The following is a 25665-nucleotide window of genomic DNA, read 5'->3' as shown; positions in this document are numbered from 1 at the left end:
GAAAGAAGACAGACACGGCACTGGAACTGAGCGCTTTACATCCCGACCCACAGGCAGAAGGCAGAGAGGGAGAGGGACACTGGGCCTGGCATGGGCTTTTGTTAATGGACACATTTCTGTTAACAAAGGCTACACCTGCTCCAAGACTGCACTTCCTAATTGTTCTCATGCTCCACTCCCTGGTGACTAAGCATGCAAATATATTTGCCTGTGATGAACATGTTCAGTCAGACCAGCACAGGGATTTCCATATGTTTATGAGAACATTAATGACCGTGGCCCTGACTTCGGCTCCAATAGCCACAGATTACCTCGCACTAACAGGCTCTGGTCAGAAGACAGGAGTAGGGGAAGTTAGAGCAGTCGTAACAGATCTTAGGAGCTGTTTACTGAGATGTACTGACTTCCCCTTGGGGAGCACAGCACCTCTGCCTCCACCTCGTCTGTCTCCTGTATAGTAACTGAGAGCAGAGAGCAGTTGTTCTAAACAGTGGCTTTGAATTCCAGAAAAAGAAAATCTTCAGCAAGAGAACACCACTAGAAGAGGAGATGGAGGAGGCTACAGCAGGGTACAGAAGTCAGAGCTTACAGGAACCCGACCTCCAGGAATGAGTTCCTCCAGCAGTGACAACAGGAAAGGTTTCAACACCTCCTTTCTGAATCAGAACCGGACCTTACCTTGACCAAGGCTGCTTAACTACGTTATGTCCATGTCAAAGCCTTTAAAAGAAGAGCACTTAGTGATTAAACCTGCTCCAGTGACTCTAGGACAGTGAAGTCCTGTACAGCTATGACTGGAACTGGGTAGAGTTAATACTATACAGAAGCTGGAGAGGTAGCGGCATTCTTGTTGGGTGTGTGCAAAGCAGTCAGTGGGCGCTCTTTCTGTGATCACCGTTTGAGACAGTGCCTGGTGTGCTCAGGTTAGTCTTAACCCACTGTGGACTCAAGATAACCAGCACACGTTTTGATGTTTCTGGGGTCCGTGTAACCATTCTGATGGACCCCACCACCATCAGCCAGCCTGATAGCTCGGCTCGCTCTCCCCTGGCTGCCATCTGTCTGTTGGCATTGACTCATTGCGTGTCTCGTGGGTAGCTAAGGAACACTTGACATCAAGAACCAAATCTGGATAGCTTGTGCTGTTCCTTGCGCTTGGAGATTTGAACATTAACATGTCCTTGACAAATTATGTCTTCCCTTAACCTGAAACAAGAATGTAAATGGGTGGCTGGGAAGAAAATGAGGACAACTGGGAGAGCTAGCATAAAGCTGTCAATCAACCATTTTCTTCAAGTGTCAAATGCAGTGGAAAGAACTGTTTATCTGCAAGACTAGCCATGACAGTCTTAAGTCTTCGTCATCTGAAGTTTTGATCCTTGTTTTACAATTAAATTCATGAAAAATTGGCTTGAATGGCTATTTTTCAAACTAGCTCTTTAAATATCTGTTCTCCTGGTGTTTTATGAAAAACTTCCCGACTGTCATCTACTGACATTCTGTAGAAGTTCACCTCCTAACAAATGTAATCTGAACAGGATTTAACATTTTGTATCTTACATGTATGAATGTTTAGCCTCTGTGGTACGGGTAGTGGTGGGGGGTGTTGGCAGAAGGGTGACAGATCTTCTGGAACTCTAGTCACAGATGGCTGTTAGCCCCCACATATAGGCTAGGAATAGAAAGGTCCTCTGCAAGAATAGAAGAGGCACTGAACCGCCGAGCTATTTCCCAGCCTGGGAGCACTATTTTTAAGATGTTAAGACATCACTTACACAACAAACAAAATGAACTGTGAGAATGAGCCCCAGGGAAGCCAGGCCTAAGGACCATTCTTTTTGTATCAGTTACCTGCTTGAATCCTGTCCCTCCCAAAAAGGTTGATTAGCATCAATTCCTTGGCATCTGTCCTCTCCTCACCCACTTCCCTCCCCACATAGCAAAACGCAGCTAGGACCATCCAGACCAGATTACAAGACAGTTAACCAGGGGTCAGTCACAGGGAAGTACTAGTCAGAGTCAAGTGAATCCATGCTGGGTATGGTGCCACACACAGTGACTATATACACAGGAGGCTGGGAATCATGAGTTTGAGGACAGCCTAAACTACACTAAGACCCTGTCTCAAAGGTAGCAGCAGCAACAACAAGAAAAAATAAACGAAGTCGTCCGTGCTTCATTCAGAGCAAGGATGGCTCCGGGAGCACTTGTCTAATTGCACGCCCGTTGACCCCGGCTTCTTACTGTACTCTGTTCTAGGTGGGACTTCGGCTTTAGGTCTCAGCAGCTGGCTCTTTCACATGTATGCCTGTCACTGTCACCTGTCCAGTTCTCCTGTACTACTTTATCACTGGGCCAAAAAGCCTGCAGAGCCAGACAGGCCAGCACCTGAGTCCCCCTCAAAACCGATGATTTCTAACACAAGGGGAGAGTTGAAGGTGCTTTTGCTAAAAAGCATAGATTCTTGTATTTGGGTTCTAATTGCAGAATAAAGGCTTGCCACCGTGCCCTCACCCCCAAGCCCTCACGCTCCCATGCCCTCGTTCCCTCACCACTGTGCCCTCTTGCCCCCCATGCCCTCTTGCCCCCCATGCCCTCATGCCCCCATGCCCCCATGCCCTCTTGCCCCCCATGCCCTCATGCCCCCCATGCCCTCATGCCCTCATTCCCTCACACCTCCATGTGATCATGCCCCCATACCCTCAATCCCTCATGCCCCTGCCCTCACGCCCTCCATGCCCTCACGCCCTCCATGCCCTCATGCCCTCCATGCCCTCATGCCTCCATCTTGCTTCATAGTCATCTTGGATTCTGGGACGTAAAAAACATTGCAGAATGGACACCCCCTAGGTAAGTCACTTAGTGATGAAGGGAGACAGCACCCTGGAGAAGGAACAACATCCTCCACCCCAGGTACCCCATCCCTCCAAATACTCCCGACTTCTCCAGACTGTCTTGCAGGCTGGGAGCTGGAAGGGTGGGCAGAAAGGGCACACTTGACCCGGACAATTCTGCACATCTCTTACCCCTCTATTTGACCAAAGCTTATGTCAGTACGTAAAGGATAGCTTGCGGCTATGAGAGTATGCTATCTGTGCCTCTTCCCACTGTGGCCACATGGATTAACCTCCCCCTTGCTTTTCCCCATTAGTTTTAATTGGCATATTGGGATGGGTGGCGAGTCTAGCCTGTTGTAGTTACCAGTGCTGTGGCTTTTGCCGTAGAACTAGTCACACTGCCACTGTAGGAGGTACACATGGCAGTAATGATGTGGGATCATGGAACATTGTATTTCATAGTTGAGATTACATGGGCCATTGTAAACTTCCGGCCCAATGATTTCCCAACCATGTCTCCTGTCTTTAACCAGAAGCAGTTTTTTCAGGACATACATCCTGGGATGGCCCCACAGATGCCAGCTTCCCTCAACGCTGGCCACCTTCACATTCGAAAATGCTCTGACCACCAAAGCCTTCCTGGGTGATGATAGCCAGCTCACCTGTCTTAGAAGGGACATGCAAGAGACTTCTGTCCCCAGTCTCCCATGAGAGTCAGGCATTTAAAATCTCTGTGGAATACAGAGGGTTAAACGAGACCGAGTGAGCAAACCTGATCTGGGCAGTTTCTCTCCAGTGCTCAACCTTCCATTCTCAACCTTTCTGCTTTTCTTTGGAAGTCTACCCGGACCTCGGACCTTGATTTCCTGCTGCTTGGCACCTGTGTCCTCCTTTCAAATGTTTTGTTTTTCTGTAGTTTATTCATGTGATCTAAAAGAATTTAGAATCCCATTTGAACGGTAAGGGGGAAAGACTGGGGAGAGAGGTCTGTGTCTGATCACATCGCAGGACAAAGTAGACAAAAGGAGCCGGGCCATCTCTCTGAGAAGGCAGCATTTAGACAACTTCCTGACTAAATGTAGGTGTGAGTCAGAGAGAATGTGAGGGGTTGGAGTTGGGAAAGGAGTCTGAATGAAGCCCCTCAGGAGCTGAGAGAAAGACCCCAGCACAACAAACTTATGCTAGAAAGGCCGCAGACATGGAATGTTCCTCTTACACATAGATGTTTATACTCAAAGGGCAATGACCCAGCCTCAGGACGGATGCTTATGACTTTGGATAAAGGCTTCATTTCTTTCCCCAAAGAAAACTTTATAGTAAAGATCTTGCCTACCTTCCTGTGTCCTACACCGTATCAGGTGTTATCTCTCAGAATCCACCCAATGATCATAACTTCAAATTGCACAAGGATCCTAAACGACTGAGCTAAATAACATGAGCTGGCCAAGAACTGTGACAAATACCATTGGCCCCAGCATTCAGGAGGCAGAGGCAAGGAGGGCTTCTGTGAGTTCACTGTTAGCCAGCCATGGCTGCATAGAGAGATCTAGAAAGAAAAAAGAAAGAACCCTAGCTTTCTATTTTCATGTGCGTGGCAGTGGGGAGACTCCCAAGATGCTGTAGGTGGCGCTGTGGAGCCGGTTTCGGTTCCAGCCTACAGCAGGATCTGGGCTGAATCATAATATCATCCAGCACCCCAGCTTTGGACAATTCGTACTTACCTTACACATGAGGAAATAAAATGTACCATCAGCCAGGGACACTCACAGGTGTTGTTTGCAGCCTGGCATGTACTTGTGGCAAGCACAGAGGCATTTGTGGCAGTTAGCAGGACCAAGGGTCCAGTCTTCTGCCCTCTCTGAGTCTGACTTGGTAAATTTACTTCTCTGGGCAATGCGGAGTTCAGGCTTGGGTGAGTTGGATTATAGTCCCAGACAAAGGATAGATAATTAGCAGCTGAGATGAGAGAATTAGATTTTAAATGATTTTTACATTGATTGGTTGACTGATTTTATGTGCATATGTATGAGTGTTTGGGTGCCACTCAGAAGTCTGCAGACACATGCAGGACTCAGTTCCTTTCATGGTGTGAGTCCCAGGGATCAAACGCAGGTTGCCTGGCTTGTCAGTAGATACCTTCAGCCGGTGAGTCCTTTTGCCAGCCTTGCCTGAAAGAATTATGGCATGCTAAAGGACACACCCACGAGTGCAGGTGCGTGCTCACACACACACACACACACACACACACACACACACACACACACACACACACCTCCAGGCAACTTGATCTGTATTATCATCCATTTGTTAAATTTCCAGAGAGATATCTATGGATTCATTCATTAAAGGATTGTGGGATATCTTTTGCCAGATACTGCAGCAGGCCCTAATGTGGAGAAAAACACGGGGCAGAAATTCTTTATTTAAGGGAACAATTCTATCACATGACCACCAGGCGGCAGCAATCTCTCATTTCTACAGCTGAGATGAGAGCCTTTTTTTTCCTTCTGTACTAATTGCAGTAACTGTTAACCAATCCCATCACATGAGGAGCATGTCTGTCAGCTGAAGTCCCTATCCAGCCTTATTCTTCCCCAAAGCTCCACATAGATGTCTGTTGCTTTGTCCTTTGCACCCTGAATCTCGCCTAGAATGACCTTGTTGCCTGTCAGTAGACACCATGACCAAGGTAAGTCTTATAAAGGACAACATATATTTGGGGCCGGCTCACAGGTTCAGAGGTTCAGTCCATTATCATCAAGATGGGAACATGGCAGCATCTAGGTGGGCATGGTGCAGGCAGAGCTGAGAATTCTACATCTTCATCGGAAGCTGCTAGTGGAAGACTGACTTCCAGGCATTTAGGGTGAGGGTCTTAAGCCCACACTGGCACACTTAACTCCAACAAGGCCACACACTCTAATAGCGCCACTGCCTAGGCCAAGCATATACAAACCATCACACGGGGTTACTCTGCCAAGGTGATAAAGCAACATGGCTACTTTTTTTCCATGGTGAGTTCAGGTCCAAGATAAAATGAGCCCATCCCCAACCAGGGCATGAGTGCATGGAGATAGGAAATGGCAGATATGGTCTAGGCATGTGGGCAAAAAAACAGATGAAGGAGAAAGTGACCTTGGTGCCATTTTGTCCCACCCAAGAACGACATAGGCTGAGATCAGATGGATCTGGGAATATTGAATGGGGTCTGGGAGCCTCTGGGCCAGCCAGGGGAGTTGTCTCCCTTAACTTGGGGAATCTGTTTCATTAGAGTTTTTCCCCCTAAATTATCTCCCTCTCTGGAATAGAGATACCTGATGCCCAGGAATTGAAGAATATAGCATATAGAAAAGGAAGGAGGAAGCAGACCCTTCCCAGAGGCAGGACAATCTCGTCAGGAGGGAAGGACAGATGTGCACACTGTAGAGAACCAGGCCAGGAAGAACGACTGTGCCAAGAGACGTAAAAGGGGAGAATCAAAGGTGTTGGAGATAAAAGAACCAAGTGACTGAGGGTGCCAGGGCTCACACTCCCTCCATGAGCCCTGGGTAAGCATAAAGGTGGAGGGGAAGCCAATGGATTTCCTGGTAGATACTGACAACATTCAATCCTGAAACAACACATGGGACCCCGTCCAATAAAACATCATGGATCCAAGGAACTACTGGGATCGATCAATAATCATGGACTACCTGAAGAAAAGTAGACCTAGGAACAGGATGTGTAACTCACTCTTATGGTGACCCCAGGCTGCCCATATCCTCTCTTAGGCTGAGACCTCCTAACCAAAATGGAGGCACAGATCCATTTCGGCCCCGAGGGAGTACAGGTCCTAAACAAAAGTGATCCTATACGTGTCCTGACTGTGGCATTCGAAGAATATAAATTGTTGCCTATAATTATTAAAAAACAATCCACTTTATCTCTGGCTCCAGCCAAGGCAGTCTCGCCGCCCCATGGCTATCCCAAGCGCTGGTCTGCCCAATTTCCTGTGGTTTGCTTGCCACCCTAACTGCTCACATCCCCAGCCCTGCATCCCCTGGGGCTAGTCTGCCTAGACTGGCTCTAAATCCTGAGCCCCATATAAAGAAAACCCCAGAGGCTTGTAATTTATCAGTCAGACTTATAAATTCTCAATCTCTAAAATGCCCACACAAAGAGCTCAAATCTCAGTTGATATTGATACAAGCTGCCCACGTAGATTAGACAAATTTCCCTACACTTACTCTATTGCTCTTCTATGATATCCATAGCTACCTGTGGCTATTTCATGTCACATAGATCCAGTTCATCTTCCTCTCCTATAGGTCCCATCTTGTCCCCTAGTCTCCGTTTTCCTCTGTGTCTCTCTGGCTCTCCTCTCCCCTTTCTAAAACTCTAAGCCCACCTTCTTTTTTCACTGTCCAACCACAGGCTCAAGACTTATTTTTCACCTGCTCTCACCTTCATACAACAATCTACAATAAACTGTCATACCTCCTCCAGACATTAATGAGGACCCATATCTAGAGAGGTTATGGGAAGAAATCCCAGGGGTATGGGCTAAGAAAAATCCCATGGGGCTGGCCGGACATCGTTCCCTGATCCTGGTGCAGCTAAAGGACAATGCCAGCCTGGCCAGAGTCCACCAATATTTCATGTGAGGGAGGCAAGATTGGGAATAGTGCCACACATAACTTGATTATGAGAGCAGGGAATATTGGGTGTGTCCCTTGCCAATTGGCCTGGAACACACCTATTAGACAGTAAGAAAAACCCCACTCCAATGACTACCAGCCCGTGCAAGACTTAAGGGAAGCCAATGAAAGGGTGGAAGATATTCATCCCATGGTGCCCAACCCCTAACACTCTACTAAGCAGTCTGCCTCTCGAACAAGACATCCATACCGTGTTGTACCTTAAGGATGCCTTCTTGAGTTTGCCACTAGCCCCAGCTAGTCAGCCTTCATTCACTTTCAAATGGAGTGAACCAGGGAGCCAATAGGCAGCAAACATGGACCAGGGCGCCACAGGGATTCAAGAACTCTCCTACCATCCTTGATGAGGCATTGCAAGAAGACCTGGGTGAGTACAGGCAAGCCCACCCCCAAATAACTCTCTTGCCATGAATTGATGACTTCTTCATAGCTGCCCCAGATGAAGATACTTGCTGTTTCACAACTGATGCCTTGGTCAGAGAGCTAGACCGGATAGGATATTGAGTGTTTGCAAAGGAGGCACAGCTCTGCCAAAAAGAGGTAACACAAATATACACACCCTGTACCTTGGGTACAGACTCAAGGGAAACAAAGTAACTCAAGGGAACTGTCTGCTCTCCTAGGCTAGAAAAGAAACAATTCTCAACGTTCCCATCCCCAAGACCTGGCGTCAAATTCATGAGTTCCTGGGTTCAGCAGGATTATGCAGACTTTGGGTACCAGGATTTACGGACATTGCAAAACCTCTCTATGAGGCCACTAGGGGGCAGGAGAGGACCCTAAACTGGACTCCTGAGATGGACAAAGCTTTTCAAAGGCTCAAGGAAGCACTGCTTGAGGCCCCAGCACTTGCCCTGCCAGACAGCTATAAGCCTTTCCATTTGTATGCAGATGAAAACAAATGCATAGTCAAAGAGGTGCTGATTCAGACCCTGGGTCCTTGGAAGAGGCCAGTGGTCTCTAAGAATTTGGACCCTGTTGCATGACGGTGGCCAGCTTGCCTACATGGCAGCTGCTGCTTTGCTGGTCAAGAACACAGTTAAGGTCACCATGAGACAAGAATTGATCGTAGCTGTCCCTCATGTCATCAAGGGAGTACTCAACCACCCTCCATCCCCCATCCCCAGACCCGGCTGGTACATTACCAGTCCCTGATCCTGAACCCACCCCTCATTAAATACCACCCCCCTCCACCTTAAATCCGGCTACTCTGCTCCCGAACCCATACCTGTCCCCAAACAAGAGTCATTTAGCACTTGCCTGTCACCACTGCTTTTGGGAAGCAAAAGTCTGCCTTGCTATGTGGTAAATGACAATTTTGGAAATTTGGTGTCTTTGAAAAACACAGAAAAATTACGTTTCTGCTTTAATCCCAGGTGTGGGCTGTGGGGCCGCTTCAGACTGTCCACAGCAGCTTACTGTGATTTGCCTCATGCTCTAACAGTTTCCCTTGAGTCTGTACCCAAGGTACATTACCTCTTTTTGGCAGAGCCACGCCTCCTTTGCAAACACTCAATATCCCATCCGATCTAGCTCTCTGACCAAGGCGTCAGTTGTGAAATGGCAAGAATCTTCATCTGGGGCAGCTATGAGGAAGTCGTCAATTCACGGCGAGAGAGTTATTTGGGGGTGGGCTTGCCTATACTCAGCCAGGTCTGCTTGCAATGCCTCCTCGAGGATGGTAGGAGCTTCTAGTCTCTGTGACTGTGCAGTGTTCGGAGTTCTGGAGACTTTGCAGAGGGAATAGAAATGTCGGGGCCCTGAGAGGCAGCGTGAGTTGCTGTCAGTCACCGTTTGTTAAGCAAAGAAGAAGAAATTAGATATTCTTACAGGGAAGATTAAAGCTCCCCGCAAATAACTTGAAGGCCCTAATCAACAGGAAGTAGTCCAGTGATAGCATTCCTTTTTTCTCTCTTCTCTAGTGTTAGGGGGTTGAGAGGGTGGAAGAAAAGGGGTGGAGAAGGGTGGAAGAAAGAAGAACCCACAACATAGCCACCAAACACTGCCAGCCACCAATAACCCCACGTGGGTAGGTTTCCTGATGCAGCTCCTCAGAAGGTGGGTGGTTGTGTGTAGTGAGTCTATATTTGGGCATAGTAGGTCCACATTCAGACTATCCATATCCAGTTTTAGTTCCCAGGGAACACCCTAGAATGTCAGCCCATTTGCTTGGGTATGCCAGGCTCATAGCCCTTAGCAGAGGGTAGGAAGGGACAAGAAGAATCTTGCTTCCCCTGCATCCAGGACCACAAAGAAACAACACCAAACATTATCTGAATTCTTTAAACAGAGACCCAAAATAATTTTTATTCAAATGACAAACACGGGTTAGTCTGTCTCTGTCACATGCCCCACCCCCCTGAATTACAGTACTTTATAAAAATGTAAGATATGCAAACTAAAGTTCCTTTAAATACGGTGACAGGTTTGGTCCTAATACTTGCTTCTTGGATATCGCAGCTGACTGCCATGTTCTTTGATGACTAGTGATAAGCACCATTGAGAGCTGATCCTACCTAGGAGAAGGGTGGATCTCTTCTTCCTCACATCCTTACCTCTTCTTAGCATCCCAAATGCAGGGCATAGAGCAGGAGAGAAGCACTTCTCATGCCACCGGTGGCTGTAGGCACTGAGCTGGTCACAGCAGCAAGCAGAGACAACCCACAGGGCCATCCCCATTGCATTAGACAAGGGCACTTCTGTAGAAACCCTGGGGGTTTCTGAGGTGGGAATTTGTGCGGGCTCAGACTTTCGTGCCTCTGTTTCTGAGGTGGTCTGTTTCCATCATGATCATCAGAACAATTGTTAATCAGCTATTACAGAAAAGGCCACAAGGGGAAAGTAGAGAGGACTCCTTCCTTGGGACTCACAAGACATGAAGCCAACTCTACAATCAAGTCAACAGTAAGCGGTAGAAAGTACATTAAGACAACAGGTGATCATTTGTCCTGTCACTGCCCCATGTCACCTTGGCAGTCCCTCTAAGGAAGGAAGGAAAGGAAGATAGAAGAAAGGGAGGAAGGGAGGGAAGTCAGTCTTGTACTGAAGAAGTGGCCAATGATGACCCTAAAAGCCACTCAGATCCCAACATCCCCCAGCTCCACTGGGACTGAGCTATTGGCAAATATCCCCTCCCTTGAGCAACTCACATGCAAATGTGTCTAAACACAGATACACACCTGTCCCAGAGTCACCTCTCCAACTCATGCTCAAAAATGGAAAGGGTATCGGAGGGAGAAGGCTGCCATCATAGATTTCCTGAGTCTCGGGTGTGGCACATCCCTCCTCCAGCTCTACTGAAAACCTCCCCGTGGCCTCCGGTTTCAGAGCACACTCGGAAATGACTGGATTTTTCTTTGAGGACCATCTTAAGAGCCACAGCTTGGGGGAATCCTTTCCTGTCTCCCTGTGGGGAGTAAAGGATGCTCTGTAGAAGTATTCTCTGGTGGAACCCAGTGGGCACTACCCAATGAATGGCACTGGAACAAGGGAACCTCTGTTCAGAGCAATCAAGATCTCTCAAGGTACTTAAAAGCAGACACAGAAAGTGGCCCCCCTCACCCTGGAGGGTTCAAATCCCTGCTGTTTCATTATGGTTGGCAGTTTCTCCATTTGTCTTCTGGTGTGTGTTTTCACTAGACTGAGTCTCGTGAGGGATTGTTTTGAAAGGGTATCCCTTGCACTTAGACTCATTCATGTTGAATGATGGGTGGATGAATGAATGGAAGATGGCTCTTCTGAGGCTACAGAAATAGGGGCCAAATGGAAGCATCCACATTAGAAAGGGCAGGGAGAAAAAGAGAGACCCTCTAGTGTAGTCGGGGAGGAGACTGACCAGCCCGCCTTCCAAGTGTCCCAGATATAAGCAGCTGTGGAAGCCAAGATGTGGCTGGCAGTGGGGCCCCCTCGTTGTGATGAGAGTGGTGACGTTCTCAGGGTGGCTTTGCTCCCCCAGCTCTAGGGCTGACCCCTGGCTTTAGTGCATTTAGCATATTGCAGGGAGCTCATCAGAAATTCGGACACCCAGGCCCACCACCCCCTTGATAAAGGATTCTGAGGGTCTTGGAAGTAGACTTGTGAGCCTACATGTGATAGATGCCCTGAGGAACTACCTATGGACCTTCAGTGCCTAAACATGACAACTGGGTTAAGGGGTCACTATCCTTAAGGCAAACATGAGCAAACCTCAACAAATTTGTGTGATGACCTAATTCACGGCAGCGGGGTTGGGAAACTCTGGGTTCCTTACAGACAAACCAGGGCTAGTCTTTGCCCACTTCTTACATGAACTTAGGTTTAATATCTGAGCATAGATATCCCAAATTTGGACCTTATCATCCCACTGTGGCTGTCGGAATGGAGTGGGCAGGGGAAGAGGGCAGGGCAGACACCTACAAAGAGTCTGCTCCCAAAGACTGGCTTTCCCCACCGTTGGCCACACCCACAGCGCAGAGCCACCCGTGAGAGGCATCCTGTAGATTTCTACATTGCTGATCTTGCTGAGACTTTCGGTAGGCAAGCATTCTGAATGCCAGCCTCCATGGTCTGCTCTGTGATCCCAAGTATGCAGAAACTCCTCTTCTCTGCCTCTGTCTTCTCTTCTTCTTCTATAAAAGCTTTTAAAGGAAACAATGTTTGCTAGAAAAACCACAAAAAAAATGATTATATACAAAATGGTTATGTGACTGGACGCCATAGTGTGGGAGTGGCCGGGCTTCCGACACCTATTTGCGCTTCCTCAGGATCATGTACATGAGGCCGCTGATGAAAGTGAAGGCGAAAGCCACCCAGGCCAGGATGAAGGAGTAACCGTAGCTGCCTTCTTGCAGTAGGTAATAGAGCTGGCTGTTCTGATGGTGAAGGTCTTGCCGCCGGTCTGTATAGACGGAAGCCCCGATCATGACACACAGACCTGACAGGAACAAAGCCCGGGTACAGAAATATTGCAGACTGTGCTATAATCTGGACCTAGCCTAGCGTTGGTTAATGGCTTCCCACCAGCTTAGGATACGGACCTCAAGTCCCTTCCATGGCTTACGAGAGCCCATTTGGTCTAGTCCTCCTCAGTGCGGCTCTCACAGCTCTGGCTTCTTCATCCCAGCCTGGCATATTGTTTCTTCTACTCCACACCCAGACACCACCTGGTATGCTGCAGTTGCTATCCTCACAGACCCAAGCTCAGGCTTCAAGCTTTGGGGACACCTTCCCTTTCCCCCTAAATCCAAACCCCTCCATAATGAGTGTTCTCTGGCTTCTCCTTTCTGGGTGTTCCCCCACGTCCCCGTCCCAGTGATTTTGGTGGGGTACGATGCAGAGGCTCTGCGCAAGCTACAGGAGGAGAGCTTCATTTTGCCAGAAAGCGGCTGTGTGTGCACCTAATGGTCTGTTTGTTCTGAGTTAACCTTAAATTTACATGTCATCCAAAGTGGTGACTGAGAAGGAACACAAGGCCTTAGTTCGTGACCTTAGTGTGTGCAAGAGAGATGAGCAGGAATAGTGGATCTCAAGAGACTAGCACTACCTGGCCAGGCCTGAACTTGGAATTTATTGTTTGCCCTAGCTCTCCACTAGAGGGAGCCCAGGAAAAGGGTGAGGAAGGCAGGCTTTGATCGGGCAGACTATTGAATAGTGTATGCTCTAAAGAGTCACTTCCTGGCCTGTGTGGGGGCAGGGTGGGGTGGAGGGGGTGGTCTCATGTGTGTACAGGCTGTCTCATGTGTGTAGAGGCAGCACAGGCTGTCTCATGTGTGTACAGGCTGTCTCATGTGTGTACAGGCTGTCTCATGTGTGTACAGGCAGCACAGGCAGTCTCATGTGTGTACAGGCAGCACAGGCTGTCTCATGTGTGTACAGGCAGCACAGGCAGTCTCATGTGTGTACAGGCAGCACAGGCAGTCTCATGTGTGTACAGGCAGCACAGGCAGTCTCATGTGTGTACAGGCAGCACAAGATGTCTCATGTGTGTACAGGCAACATAGGCAGTCTCATGTGTGTACAGGCAGCACAGGCAGTCTCATGTGTGTACAGGCAGCACAGGCAGTCTCATGTGTGTACAGGCAGCACAGGCAGTCTCATGTGTGTACAGGCAGCACAGGCTGTCTCATTTGTGTACAGGCAGCACAAGATGTCTCGTGTGTGTACAGGCTGTCTCATGTGTGTAGAGGCAGCACAGGCTGTCTCATGTGTGTACAGGCAGCACAGGCAGTCTCATGTGTACAGGCAGCACAAGATGGCAGTCTCATGTGTGTACAGGCTGTCTCATGTGTGTACAGGCTGTCTCATGTGTGTACAGGCTGTTTCATGTGTGTACAGGCAGTACATGCCGTTTCCAGGTTCACTTACAGGACATGAGCTGGATGATGGCCGTCAGGACGAACCTCTCTCCCTGCTTGAGGCGGAAGAGCTGGAGCAGAAAGATGAGGAAGGAGATGCAGGAGAGGATGGTGGAGAGGATCATGGTGGCCTGCACCGCCTGCATCACAGAGTAACCTGTGGGCAGAAGATGAAGGCTTCAGACAGAGGGTCATAGGTCTGTCTGCAGCCAAGCGTGTCCATCCATACTGAGGCCTGCACAGCCAAGGTAAGCTCATGTCTTAAGTGACTCCACTGCATGGTGTTGGACCCCCATTCCTAGTCACTGTGCTCTGTGGGCCACAGACGGGATACACCTGAGCAGTGGGAATGCTGGTGCTGCCTGGCGGTGTTCCTGCCCACCTCCCTCTCCTCCATCTAGACAGTTGACCAGAGACCAACCTGAACAGAAGATGGTGCTAGAACTCTGGCTTCTCCCTGCTCTGGACTGCAGCTCCTACCCATTTGGCTCGGGAAAAGGAGACAACAGAAAAAGAGCAACAGCCGGGGCTCAACCTCTTAGTTTGCCTGAAACTGGCTGGAGGGAGCTTAGATTGCAAAGGCTCCACGAGGCATTGACAGCAACAGATCTTACTGTGATTCAGCTGCACGCCGTGGTCCCACAGAAAACACCTGGTCCTGCGTCCTATTTCCTTATGTCAGACACACACACTCTCCAGCACAAACACATCGCCTGCCCCTGCCCCTCAATGTCCAAGATCAGGGGGAAATAAGCTAGCAGGAAGAGGGAGTGTTCCCTGGGTAGGAATGGAGGGGAATGGGCCAAAGGAACTAACTTGTGTGGTGTTAGGAATGCCCTCTGCTTTGCTTTCAATGGTGGCCTGCTAGGATTATAAACAACTGTCAAAACCCATTGCACGAGGAGCCCTGAAGAAGCATTCATTTTCATGTTGGTAAATGATAGCTCTATTCTAAAAAAATATTACCAGATTTCCCTGAGACAAAATGAACCGGAACAGCAGGCACTGAGAACACTTCTAAAGTCTCCTAGGGAATTTCAAAGTGGGCCTGTGACCCCGTGACTTTGAACATTACTTATTAAATTTTCCAAGGAGCCATCTAGGATGGCTTATTTAAAATGCAGGTTCCTCGTTCAGCCGCCATTACTCTGGGGTGGGTGCCAAGAGGATACAGTTTTAGCAAGTAGCCCAGGTGATTCATATCCTGTGACGAAGCAAATTGTTTTGTGAGGAAAACTGGCTCTGTGCTTTTAGAAGAGAGTTCCTTGGTGATGAGCTGAGGAGTAGGACCCTGGTAGCCCATGATGTGGGTGAAGCCCAGCAAGGGCACCTAAAGCAGAAAGTCAGTCAGGAGGAGGGCTATGACCCTGCTGTGGTTTCATCGTCCCTGGAGGCCTCAGGAATGGTCTCCTTGCAGTGTTAGCGCCTCATAATCCCCGCTAAGATAGTCAGGCCTCCATAGCAGCAGCCTCTGTGTTCTTGGACTCAACAACCATTTTTGAGGGGTGTCAGTTGAAGGGAGAGCCCAGAAAGTTCCAGAAATCAAAATCTAAATTTGCCATGTATCGTACCGGATCCACACAGTGAAACACGGCGTGGAGATTGTATTTGGCGTCGTAAGTCATGTAGAAACTACAGTATGGAGGAGGCATGCGAGGTTCCAAGCGCATTTGCCCCATCCCACACATCCTTTTGGACCCTCGTGGGGTTTCAGGACTAGTCCATGCCCAGCTACAGGAACAGCAACTGCACTTGGGTTTTATTTAGAACAAAAGAGGGTAGGGAGAGGGTGGGCTGGAGAGAGCTCACTGGCTAAGGCGTCCGCCACCGCGCTGGACAACCTGAGTTGGAGCCACGGAGAACTGACTCCCACAGGCTTTCTCTGGTGGCCTCGTTAGTGCCATGGCCTCTAATGAAGAGAGACAGAGGGAGTCAGTTGGGCCAGACTTCACTGAGGGTCTCTGGTTTTTAGTTAGCATTTCCTCCTGTTTCCAGGGCTCATGACACCAGTTTACCACTGATGATACAGTACAGCTCAGATACATTCGTTTAACATAGGAAATACGTTTACATGTGGAAGAAGTCAGAGCTGGCACGATTAATTTTTTTCCACAAAAGAGCCAGGCTATAAATTGCTTCAGGCTTCTGGTCACATTACTCTTCCTCTTCCTCTTCCTCCTCCCCCTTCCTCCTCCTCCTCTTCCTTCTTCATTTTGGGGATTTTGTTCTTTTTATATCTCTTTTATTTTTTAAATTTTATTCTTGGATATTTCATGTATTTACATTTCAAATGTTATCCCGTTCCCCCAACTCACATACCCCCTTCCCCTCCCCCTTCATCTATGAGGATGCTCCCATTCCTACCCACCCACTCCAACCTCAATGCCCTGGCATTACCCTGGGGAAAGGAGCCTTCATGGGACCCAGGGCTTTTCCTCCTATTGATGCTGGACAATGCCATCCTCTGCTACATATGCGGCTGGAGCCATGGGTCCCTCCATGTGTACTCATTGGTTGGTGGTTTAGTCCCTGGGAGCTCTGGTGGGGTCTGGTTGGTTTACATCTCTTTTAAAATGTCAAAGCCATTCTTAGCCCATGGGCCACACCAAAGCAGGTCTTGGGCTGCATTTGGTCGTTCACTGACCCCTGATTTGAAAAGCAATAATACAGAAATTCCCACACGGAGGCACACCAAAAACAGAGGCTCTAAAACACAGCTTCTGGGCACAGTTTACAACCATAGCTGCTGTTGCTGGGGCTCAGCAGGCCTACAGGGACAGCAGCAAGTGGGTAGGCCAGATCTGCTGACTTGGGCCTGACTGGGTCTCCTCTAAGTCAGGTGGGGAGGGGAGATAGGGATGGTGAAGCCCCAGCCACCCACACTTACCTGAAAACTCCTCGGTACTGCTCAGGTCATTGATCTCTGTACAGTTTGTGCTGTTGGTGCACACTCTCCAGATGTCAGCTGAGAAGCCATCTCCTACCCACCAGGCCTGCAAAGCGAATGGAAGCTGCTGGTTAAGGAAACAGATCCCGAGTCCCGCTGGGCCAAGAAGTAAATGTGGGCCCACCTCAGGACTCACTGCTTCCCAAAGGGCAGAGCATGAGTGAGTCCCCTGGGGACTTTGTTCAAATGCACACTGGTGAGTCAAGAAGCCTCAGATCGGTTCTGGGTCTCTGCTGAGTCCCATGGGATGCCCAGCTGCAGGTCTTCACAGCTGCAGGTCTTCACAGCTGCAGGTCTTCACAGCTGCAGGTCTTCACAGCTGCAGGTCTTCACAGCTGCAGTCTTCAGAAGGATCTGAGGTGGCTCGTGTTCTCATGGCCCAGGGGAAAATACACCGAGGATAAATGGAGGCCAGTTCTACCAGAGTGGCCAGGAGAATGTGGAGAAGAAAGGGTAACATCAAGGGGCCAGGAGACGAACCAGCCTAGACGGCTGTCTGATGGGTAGATAAGAAAACATGGCATGTGTACACATAAGAAAAAATAAAATCATAATGTTTGGAGGAAAGTGGGTGAGCACAGCAGGCTCAGGGAGACAAACACTTGAGTTTCTCTTACATGAAGAACTGATTCAGGGCTCTGTGTGTGTGTGTGTGTGTGTGTGTGTGTGTGTGTGTGTGTGTGTGTGTGTACTCATGTGTGTGGTTATAGGCCATGGGACTAGGGCTGGATCAGAACCCAGAAGAGGTGGGAAATAGAATGTAACTGAATTCACATGATGAGCAGAAGTGGAGTGCTAACTGTGAAAGGAGAAGGACCCGCCTGGAGGGGAGGGGAGAAGGAAGGGCAGAGGGAGGGGAGAAGGAAGGGCAGAGGGAGGGGAGAAGGAAGGGCAGAGGGAGGGGAGAAGGAAGGGGAGAAGGAAGGGCAGAGGGAGGGAGAACCATGAGAACAAAGTCCAACATCACACAGGTATGAAGATGCCACGATTAAACCCACTACTCTGTAAACCTAAAAATTAATTCCAAAAATGTTTCCCTGGGCTGGTGAGGTGGCTGAGGAATGAAGAGAGGTCCTCCACGCTGAGCACAGTGACCTGAATTTGGTCCCAGGAGTCACATGGTGGAAGGAAAGAACCAACTTCAGAAAGTTTTCCCCTGGCCTCCACCCATGTGCCACAGCTCGTGCCCCCCTCAAGAGGGATGAAAAATATAAACAAATGCTTAAATGTTAAAGTATTCAAACAAAAAAGAATTAAAATGAGAACTAAAAGTGGAACATCCGGTGTCCAGCGGAGAGATTCTCTCTACCTTAGCCCAGCCCTCTCCTTTCCCTCCCTTAAAGGCTGGGCACTGGGTCCACAGGGTCCACAGGGCAAGCACAATTCCAAGACTGACGTCGGTCGGGCTGTCTCATGGCTGTCACACTTCCACCCGTCCTCTCAGTTAACATATGTCATGCTAAGATAAACACCTGGGTGTGGGAGCACATTCCTGCCCCAAGACCTGTCCAGCCCTTTCACTAAACCTGGGACCTTGCTGGAATCCCAAAGGACTTGATGCAGGAAACAAACAAAAACAAAAATTCTAGAACAAAAAATTCAGTACCATTTTTCCTACACTGTGGACCCTTTCCTTGGCAGCTCCAAGACAACACATCTACGTGACCACAGCATGGGCCAGTCAGCAGTTCGGAAAGACCTTCCAACAGACTCACTGTGTTCATATGCCCTGGCAGTGTCCCGAACCAGGAGTCTCTGGGATGGTTTGAGTCCTGGCTCTACCGCCTACTACAGTGTCACAAGGGCCAGGACCGACTGGGGGTTCTCTGGGAACCATCAGAGACAAGTCCCTACCTCCCAGACAACCCAGGATGATGCACTTAAGGGGGCTGAGTGCTGCCAAGGGTGTCATCGGATGGACAGGTGTAATGATTAATGTTGCCGCTGTTAGGATTACATGGGGTGGATATGTGGGCGGCACTGGGAGTCATATGCACAGTGCACTTTAACCCCTGGGATGTATAACTATGGCTGTCCACTTGGTTAAACAAAGAGATACTAGGAGAGTCTAAACACACTTCTATGTAGCTATGAAGGTTTTTCCAAAGAAGGCTGGCACGGGAGGGTAACACAAGAAAATAAGGCTTTCCCTGCATATGGGCAGAGCTATCCACCCAGTGAGCTGGTGGCCTAAATGGGAGGAAGCTGAAGGAAAGCAGTGTGTGTGTGTGTGTGTGTGTGTGTGTGTGTGTGTGTGTGTGTGTGTGTGTGTGTGAGAGAGAGAGTGTTTGTGTGTAAGTGTATAAGTGTGTATGAGTGTGTCCATGTGTATGGATGTATGTGAGTATGTGTTGTGAGTGTATTTGAGTGTGTGAGTGTATGTGAGTGTGTGTGAGTGAATGTGAGAATGAGAGTTTGTGTATAAGTATGTAAGTATGTGTGAGTATGTGCACGTGTAGGATGTGTGAATGTGTGTGAGTGTGTGAGAGTATGAGTGTGTGAGAGTGTGTGAGAGAGTGTGCGTGTGTGCATGTGTGTGAGAGAGTGTGCGTGTGTGCATGTGTGTGAGTGTGTGCATGTGTATGGATGTGTGTGTGTGTGAGTGTGTGTGTGCATGTGTATGGATGTGTGTTGTGTGAGTGTGTGCATGTGTATAGGTGCACACACATGTGCAAGCCCTTTTCTTCCTGAGTGCTGGTGTCTACCACTGCTACCACCCTTTGCTGACATGGGAATGCTGTGTGTGGCCATCCACCAGGGACTGAATACCAACAGCTCTCCAGGAGTCCTCTGAACTTCATTGTTAGACTGGGGCTGCTGAGGCATCCAGCCTTGTGGTCTGAGCAACTATGAGGCCCTTAACCTCTCCAGTGTAAGACAGCTGCTGTTGGCCCACTCAACTCATGTCAGCCAATCTAAATTTTACACACTCAACACTCACGCACACATGTACATACACTCACACACATGACACATACACATACCACACAAATACACATGCATATTTATCGTACATAAACACCACAAACACATACACACACACAAATATCAGATAATCACACACACACACACTCCTAGAGATCCCAACTGACTTGGCCTTCTGCAGTTTTCTTCCCTTAAACAGTCTGTGCTGTTTGAAATGGTGAGATGAAGCCCGACCTTCGGGACAGGACCAGGTCTGTGAGAAGCATCACTTCCTGCCAGGGGCCAAGAGGGTATCAAATACTCTCTTGCTATTATAATACAGCTGCCAGGCGGACTCTGAAGGAACAAGATACATGTGAGGGGCCTATGGGGAGTCTAGAAAGTTCCACTCATGAGATCTACTGGGGAGTCCGTAAGGACTGCCTGGGGGATGACCTGTGTAGGTCATACAGGCGGATTTTGCTCCCTGTAAGACAGCTATCAACATCTAGAGAAAGCCTTCCTTTAACTCTGAGTGGAAGGGAGACTGACACCCAGTGATAAAAGCCAGGGGTGTTGCTAGGCCTTCACATGAATACAACAGCAATAAGCACGGTGTGTGGGCATCTCCATGGTAGGGTCCAGGGCCTTTGGGAATTCACCCTCCTGGGTGTATAGCGTAGCTGGGCTCGTGGCAGTTCTATTTTTACCTTACTTAAAAAATAATCAAGACACACAGTATTAGGTTTCACTCGGCCACTTGTCAAAGTAAATCTGTCCTGATTGCTTCTGCTCCTCTCTTCCCTCCTCCTAACCTGCCCTTGACCGTCCCCTACACCGTACCTCCCCCTACATCCACCTCACATGTGTCCTAGCATCCTTCCTCCTTCCCCCACCCCTCCTCAAATCCTTAGGAGGTGTTGTTGTTTTCTATAACTTCTGTGACTACTTCATACATACATGATGCCCTCTCCTCCCTCTCAGCCCTCCTCCCTCCTCCCTACAGAACCCCTCCTCTTTCCATCAAACCATTTCTTCTTACTTTCAGGTCTTGCCTGGTGGTTGTGTGACTGATGGAGTTTAATTGGGCGAGTCTGCATAAGTGTGGGTGGGGTTATTCACTGGAACATGGGCAACTTACCAGTGGCTACACCACTGAACAGAACGTTGTCATTTGTTTTCCTGAGGAGAGAGAGACATTCTGACAAGGGTGAGGTAGAATCTCACAGTTGTTTTGATTTGCATTACCCTGATGGCTAAGGATGTTGAACACTTTAAAAAAGATTTATTTGCTACATGTATTTATTTTGAGAACTATCTGTTCAGTTTGTTGGTCCACTTATTATCTCTCTCTCTCTCTCTGTGAGTGTGTGTGTGTGTGTGTGTGTGTGTGTGTGTGTGTGTGTGTGTGTGCGTGTGCGTGTGTAGGCTGAGGACCACAGGAGAGCTGAATTTGCTGAATTCACCCTTGTGTGTAAGTGTATGTGTCTGTGTGGTGTGTACACCTGAGAGTGTGTGTGTGTGTGTGTGTGTGTAAGTTTTACAGTTCTGTATGTATTTTAGATATTAGCTCTTCATCTGAAGTATAACAGGCGAAGCTTTGAAGACCTTATTTTGTATTCTAATTTAAAAAGTAAAATAGGAGCTGGAGAGATGGTTCAGAGATGGTCCAGCCAAGAGCACTGGCTGCTCTTGTAGAGGACCCGAGTTCAATTTCCAGCATGGTGGCTCACAAGCACCTGTAACTTCATTTCCAGAGCCTCAAGAGCCTTTTTGGAGCTCTCTGAGCACCAAGCAAGCAGAGGTGGTGTACACAAAGTGCACAGGGAAAATGCCCATAAACATAAAATAAAATAAATAAATTTAAAGAATATATAAAACATTCAATAGAAAAACAGAAGAGTTAACGAAGTCCACATGACAATGGTATGGGGACTGAGAACTGCAGGAGAGCTGTGCCCACCCTCAGGGGCTTCTGGGAGCCAAGCATCTCATCAACTACGCCATCAGGATCTCATCCAGACCTGAGCACGGATGCCCAGGGCAAGATGCCTTGGCAGAGAAGACAGCCCAGATCCCAGTCACTCGCTCCCTGATATCCACCCTGATCTATGGACTCCTCAGTGGCAGGCGGGAACAGGAACTTACATTGTCAATGGTTGAAATGAACAAGAGTGCCGTAGACACGATGTGGAAGACGATGATGAAGGCAAGAATCACCAACATGTTCACAGGGCAGCGAAGGCAGCAGGAAGTTCAGAGAGGAATGAGGAGACAAAGATGGCGAGACAATTCCAAATCTGTCAACAAGACAAAACTCAAATCAACAACTGTTAACAGGAGCTTTTACGACAGCTCTTCCCACCTTCCCGCTTGGAGCCTCTGCAGTGCTGGATCCAGGTGGAGCCCAGGCCTGAAGGGCCATTCAAATCTCTAATTCAGAGATGAGACTGGTAGAGTTCTTGCTTTGCATGCAGGAGGCCCAGGATTTGATTCCCCACCACTGCACGAGCTTGAGGCGCATGCCTATAATCCCGGCATTTGGGAAGTGGGGGAGGGAGGGTTATATTTTCAAATCCTTACAATACAGTGAGTTTGTGGCCAAGAGGCCAGCCTAAGTTGCACAAGGCCCTATCTCAAAGGCAACAGAGGCCAGATGCATGGATCTACAAAAACTTGTCACATCAACAATGGAAACCTGACGACCTGAATTCAATCCTGAACCCTACTTCCAAGTGGGCAGAGAGAACCAACTCCACAAAGTTGTCCTCTGACCACCACATGTGTGCTATGGAACATGTACACACATACCACACACCATACATGCACATATATACATTTTGGGGGGACTTTTTGCTTCTTGTTCTTTGAGACAGGCCTTACTATGTAGTCCTGGCTGGTCTAGAACTCACCAAGTAGACCAGGCTATCCTGGAACTCACAAAGATCCACCTACGTGTCTTCCAAGTGTTGGAATTAAAGGTATGTGCCACTGAGTTCAGCTCACATATACATTTGAACAATGTTGGCTCCTGAAATCTACTTATAATGTATGGTATGATTTCATTTTCCTCTCTGATCCCATAGGAAAACGACACTTCCCAGAATCCCTTGCACTTAGGGCGGGCCAGTACAGGGAAGTGACATTCAAGCCACACACCTTGGACTGAGATTATGATTGACAAGACTAGATATTCAGCCCCTGAGATTTCAGGGTAATTTTTTTAAAACTCTGATAGGACAATCTGAATAATACAGAACAGGAAGCAACCGTGAAGTCAGGACCTATACCATGCTCAGGAAAGACGGTCCTGCTCAACGGCATGGAAGGCACTCAATGTGTGAGGAAAGAAGCAGAAAGGAATGGATGTCTGTGGTCAGCTCTTCTTTTTGTGCAGCGAAGAATCCATCTTAGGGAATGGTGCCACCCAGAGTGGATGTGTCTTCCCACCTCAAGTAACCTAGAGAAGATAATCTCCACAGGCACAGCCACAGATCTGTCTCCCCAGTGACTCTAGATCTCATTGAGTTGATAACTAAGGCTCACCACACCCATGCTTCAGTGCAGGCTGTTTCCTAAGCAGGAATGCTCCCTAAGGAATGTGGCTTCAGTACATCCCACCCGCAGTCAGAGTGTCCGCCTGTCACATGGTTGGTGGGGCCGGCTGGTCAGCTGGTGATGGTCTGCCTATTTACTTACGTTTCCTTTATAATCACAAAGCACTCTGGAGGCTGGATGGAGGTCTAGCTCAGTGGCAGAGGGCTGGCCTAGATGTGCCAGATCCTGGAGCCTGAGCCTAGAACTGTGTGTGTGTGTGTGTGTGTGTGTGTGTGTGTGTGTGTGTGTGTGTGTGTGTGAGAGAGAGAGAGAGAGAGAGAGAGACAGAGAGAGAGACAGAGACAGAGAGAAAGAGATATAGAGGAGCAGAAAGAAACTAGAGAGATAAGAAGAAAAGGGAACCATTCCCAGAGTCATCTGTAGGCCGGGAGCTGCATAGCAGGACAACCTGAGTCTAGATCCCCATGAAAAGTGACATGGTGTAGCTGTTAACTCTCACCCCGCTCCACACAGAAGAGAGGAGGTGGCCAGAGGCTGGGGTTCCTGGCCAGTCAGTCTAGCAAAAATGATGAACTCTAGGTTCATGAGAAATTCTGTCTTGAAAAATAAGGTGGAGACAGATGGGGAAAGACAACGGACACTGACCTCTGGCCATATACAAGTGCCCAAGGACCAGTGAGGGGGTCCACACACGGATACACACACACACACACACACACACACACACACACACACACCAGTGGGGGGGCCCACACATGGACGTGCACAGATGCAGTGAGGGAGTCCATACACACACACACACACACACACACACACACACACACCAGTGAGGGGGTCCACACATGGATACACACACACACACACACACACACACCAGTGAGGGCATCCACACACAGACATGCACACATGCATAACACACACAGGAAAAGATGTGTCATTAAATGCATAACATTTTCAGGGAAAGATGCTTTATTGTGGTAAAATATGAGTAAAATAAAATTCGCCCCTTGTGGTACTATGCTCAAATACTGTATTCTATTACCACTCCCCAGTTCTAGAACCTGTCACCCTAATACGAAACAAGTAACCACTATGCTGTCATTCCTCCCCGTCTAACTGAGTAGTCCAGAGATTGGTCTACTCAGGCACCCGACAATGGACTGAAACAGTTTGTGAACTTTTGTGTCTGGCTTCTCCACTCAGCTTCATACTTTCCACATTATAACACAGTCACGGGGACATTCCCAGGTAAAGACCCAGCTTGCATGAAGCTCCCACCTCAATAGTTTGAGTGCCCACAGGTATGAAACAGAATTGCCCAAGGCTGAACGTTTCTGGTACCAACCGTCCTGCCACCTCTGACGGACTCGCCCTGGACACAGACTCTACCCCTCTGCCAGATCCCTCTCCTAGATGTGCTTCCTGTCCCTCCATTTTTCCCTCTAGAACTGACTGAGGCTTGGGGGCTCACACAGGGACTAGTCTCTGAGGCTAGAAATCATCACACAACCCAGGAGATGTGAAGCTACAGAAGATATTCAGGGAGGTCCGGGCAGCCATTCCTGAAGCAGCTGGCTCACCAACTCAGAGATTCCTCCAATTCTCCACTAAGGGACAAGTTCCCCTTTGTTGATACTGCATTACGCCCAGTGCCACCACGCACTGCCTCCAAATAACTGGACTCCTGACCTTCCAGTAAAAGCTTGCCAGCCAGCCAGGCCGAATGCCACAGCACTGCCTAAAGGCCCAGTCACCAGGACAAACTCCAGAGCTGTAACGGTGTTCTTCAGAGTCCTGCTCACACAACACAAACACGCACACGTACAAGACTGCAAACCCCCAGAAGACGAATAGAAGCTTTAACCACTGTTCCAGAGGATGGTATTCAGACAAAACCGGGTTTCTTTATTATTTTGGATGTGTGTGTGTGTGTGAATTAGTGGGAAGGCCCACATACCACACAATGCGTTTAGAAATCAGATGTCAACCCTTGGGAGTTGGTTCTCTTCTTCAGCTGTGGGCTTAGCGGTCATCCCCAGGTCATTAGGCTTGGTAGCTTTTACTCAGTGAACTATCCTGCCAGCCCAAGGCCTGATTTTGGATGTGCACCAACATGGCGTTAGCTAACACTAATTCCTCACGGTGTGGAAGAGCACATTCTAACCCTTCTGAATACCCCATGGAAAATGACATAGCTGGCTGTCAACCTCGTCTCCATTGCTGTCTCCCTGTTCCCGCCTGCCCTACTTATATCTAGAATTTAATAGCATCTTAATACCACTTAATAGTGATACACAGCATCCTTTCAAACAAACCCATTCAAGTTTTAAAGCAATTAATTGGAGGAAATTACTGTTAAGCTTTGTGTTCAGGTAGATGTGAGAAGACCA

General features: G+C 48.6%; 2 protein-coding genes across 3 annotated transcripts in view; one reads left to right on the top strand and one right to left on the bottom strand.

The window, feature by feature from the left end:
* The window catches only part of Atf7ip2 (activating transcription factor 7 interacting protein 2), a 42947-nt gene extending 41503 nt beyond the window's left edge, over positions 1 to 1444 (top strand). The window contains exon 11 of one of the 2 annotated variants that reach the window (XM_008767495.4): positions 508 to 1444. In XM_008767495.4, the coding sequence (XP_008765717.1) occupies positions 508 to 683 (176 nt within the window). In that variant the 3' untranslated portion in view covers positions 684 to 1444. The remainder of the gene's footprint in view (positions 1 to 507) is intronic. The other variant, NM_001017471.1, reaches the window with a different exon arrangement.
* Positions 1445 to 9808: 8364 nt separating this feature from the next.
* The window catches only part of Emp2 (epithelial membrane protein 2), a 34665-nt gene continuing 18808 nt past the window's right edge, over positions 9809 to 25665 (bottom strand). Inside the window, exons 2-5 of the mRNA NM_001007721.1 lie at positions 21866 to 22017; positions 16754 to 16859; positions 13877 to 14023; positions 9809 to 12446 (exon numbers count right to left, since the gene is read on the bottom strand). Coding sequence (NP_001007722.1) covers positions 12259 to 12446; positions 13877 to 14023; positions 16754 to 16859; positions 21866 to 21943 — 519 coding nt within the window. The 5' untranslated portion in view covers positions 21944 to 22017 and the 3' untranslated portion in view covers positions 9809 to 12258. The remainder of the gene's footprint in view (positions 12447 to 13876; positions 14024 to 16753; positions 16860 to 21865; positions 22018 to 25665) is intronic.

This window comes from Rattus norvegicus, chromosome 10, assembly GCF_036323735.1.
Source record: "Rattus norvegicus strain BN/NHsdMcwi chromosome 10, GRCr8, whole genome shotgun sequence".
In the NCBI taxonomy this organism is placed as follows: Eukaryota; Metazoa; Chordata; class Mammalia; order Rodentia; family Muridae; genus Rattus; species Rattus norvegicus.
The sequence above is the reverse complement of the archived record's forward strand: the minus strand, read 5'-3'. Positions and strand labels throughout refer to the sequence as shown.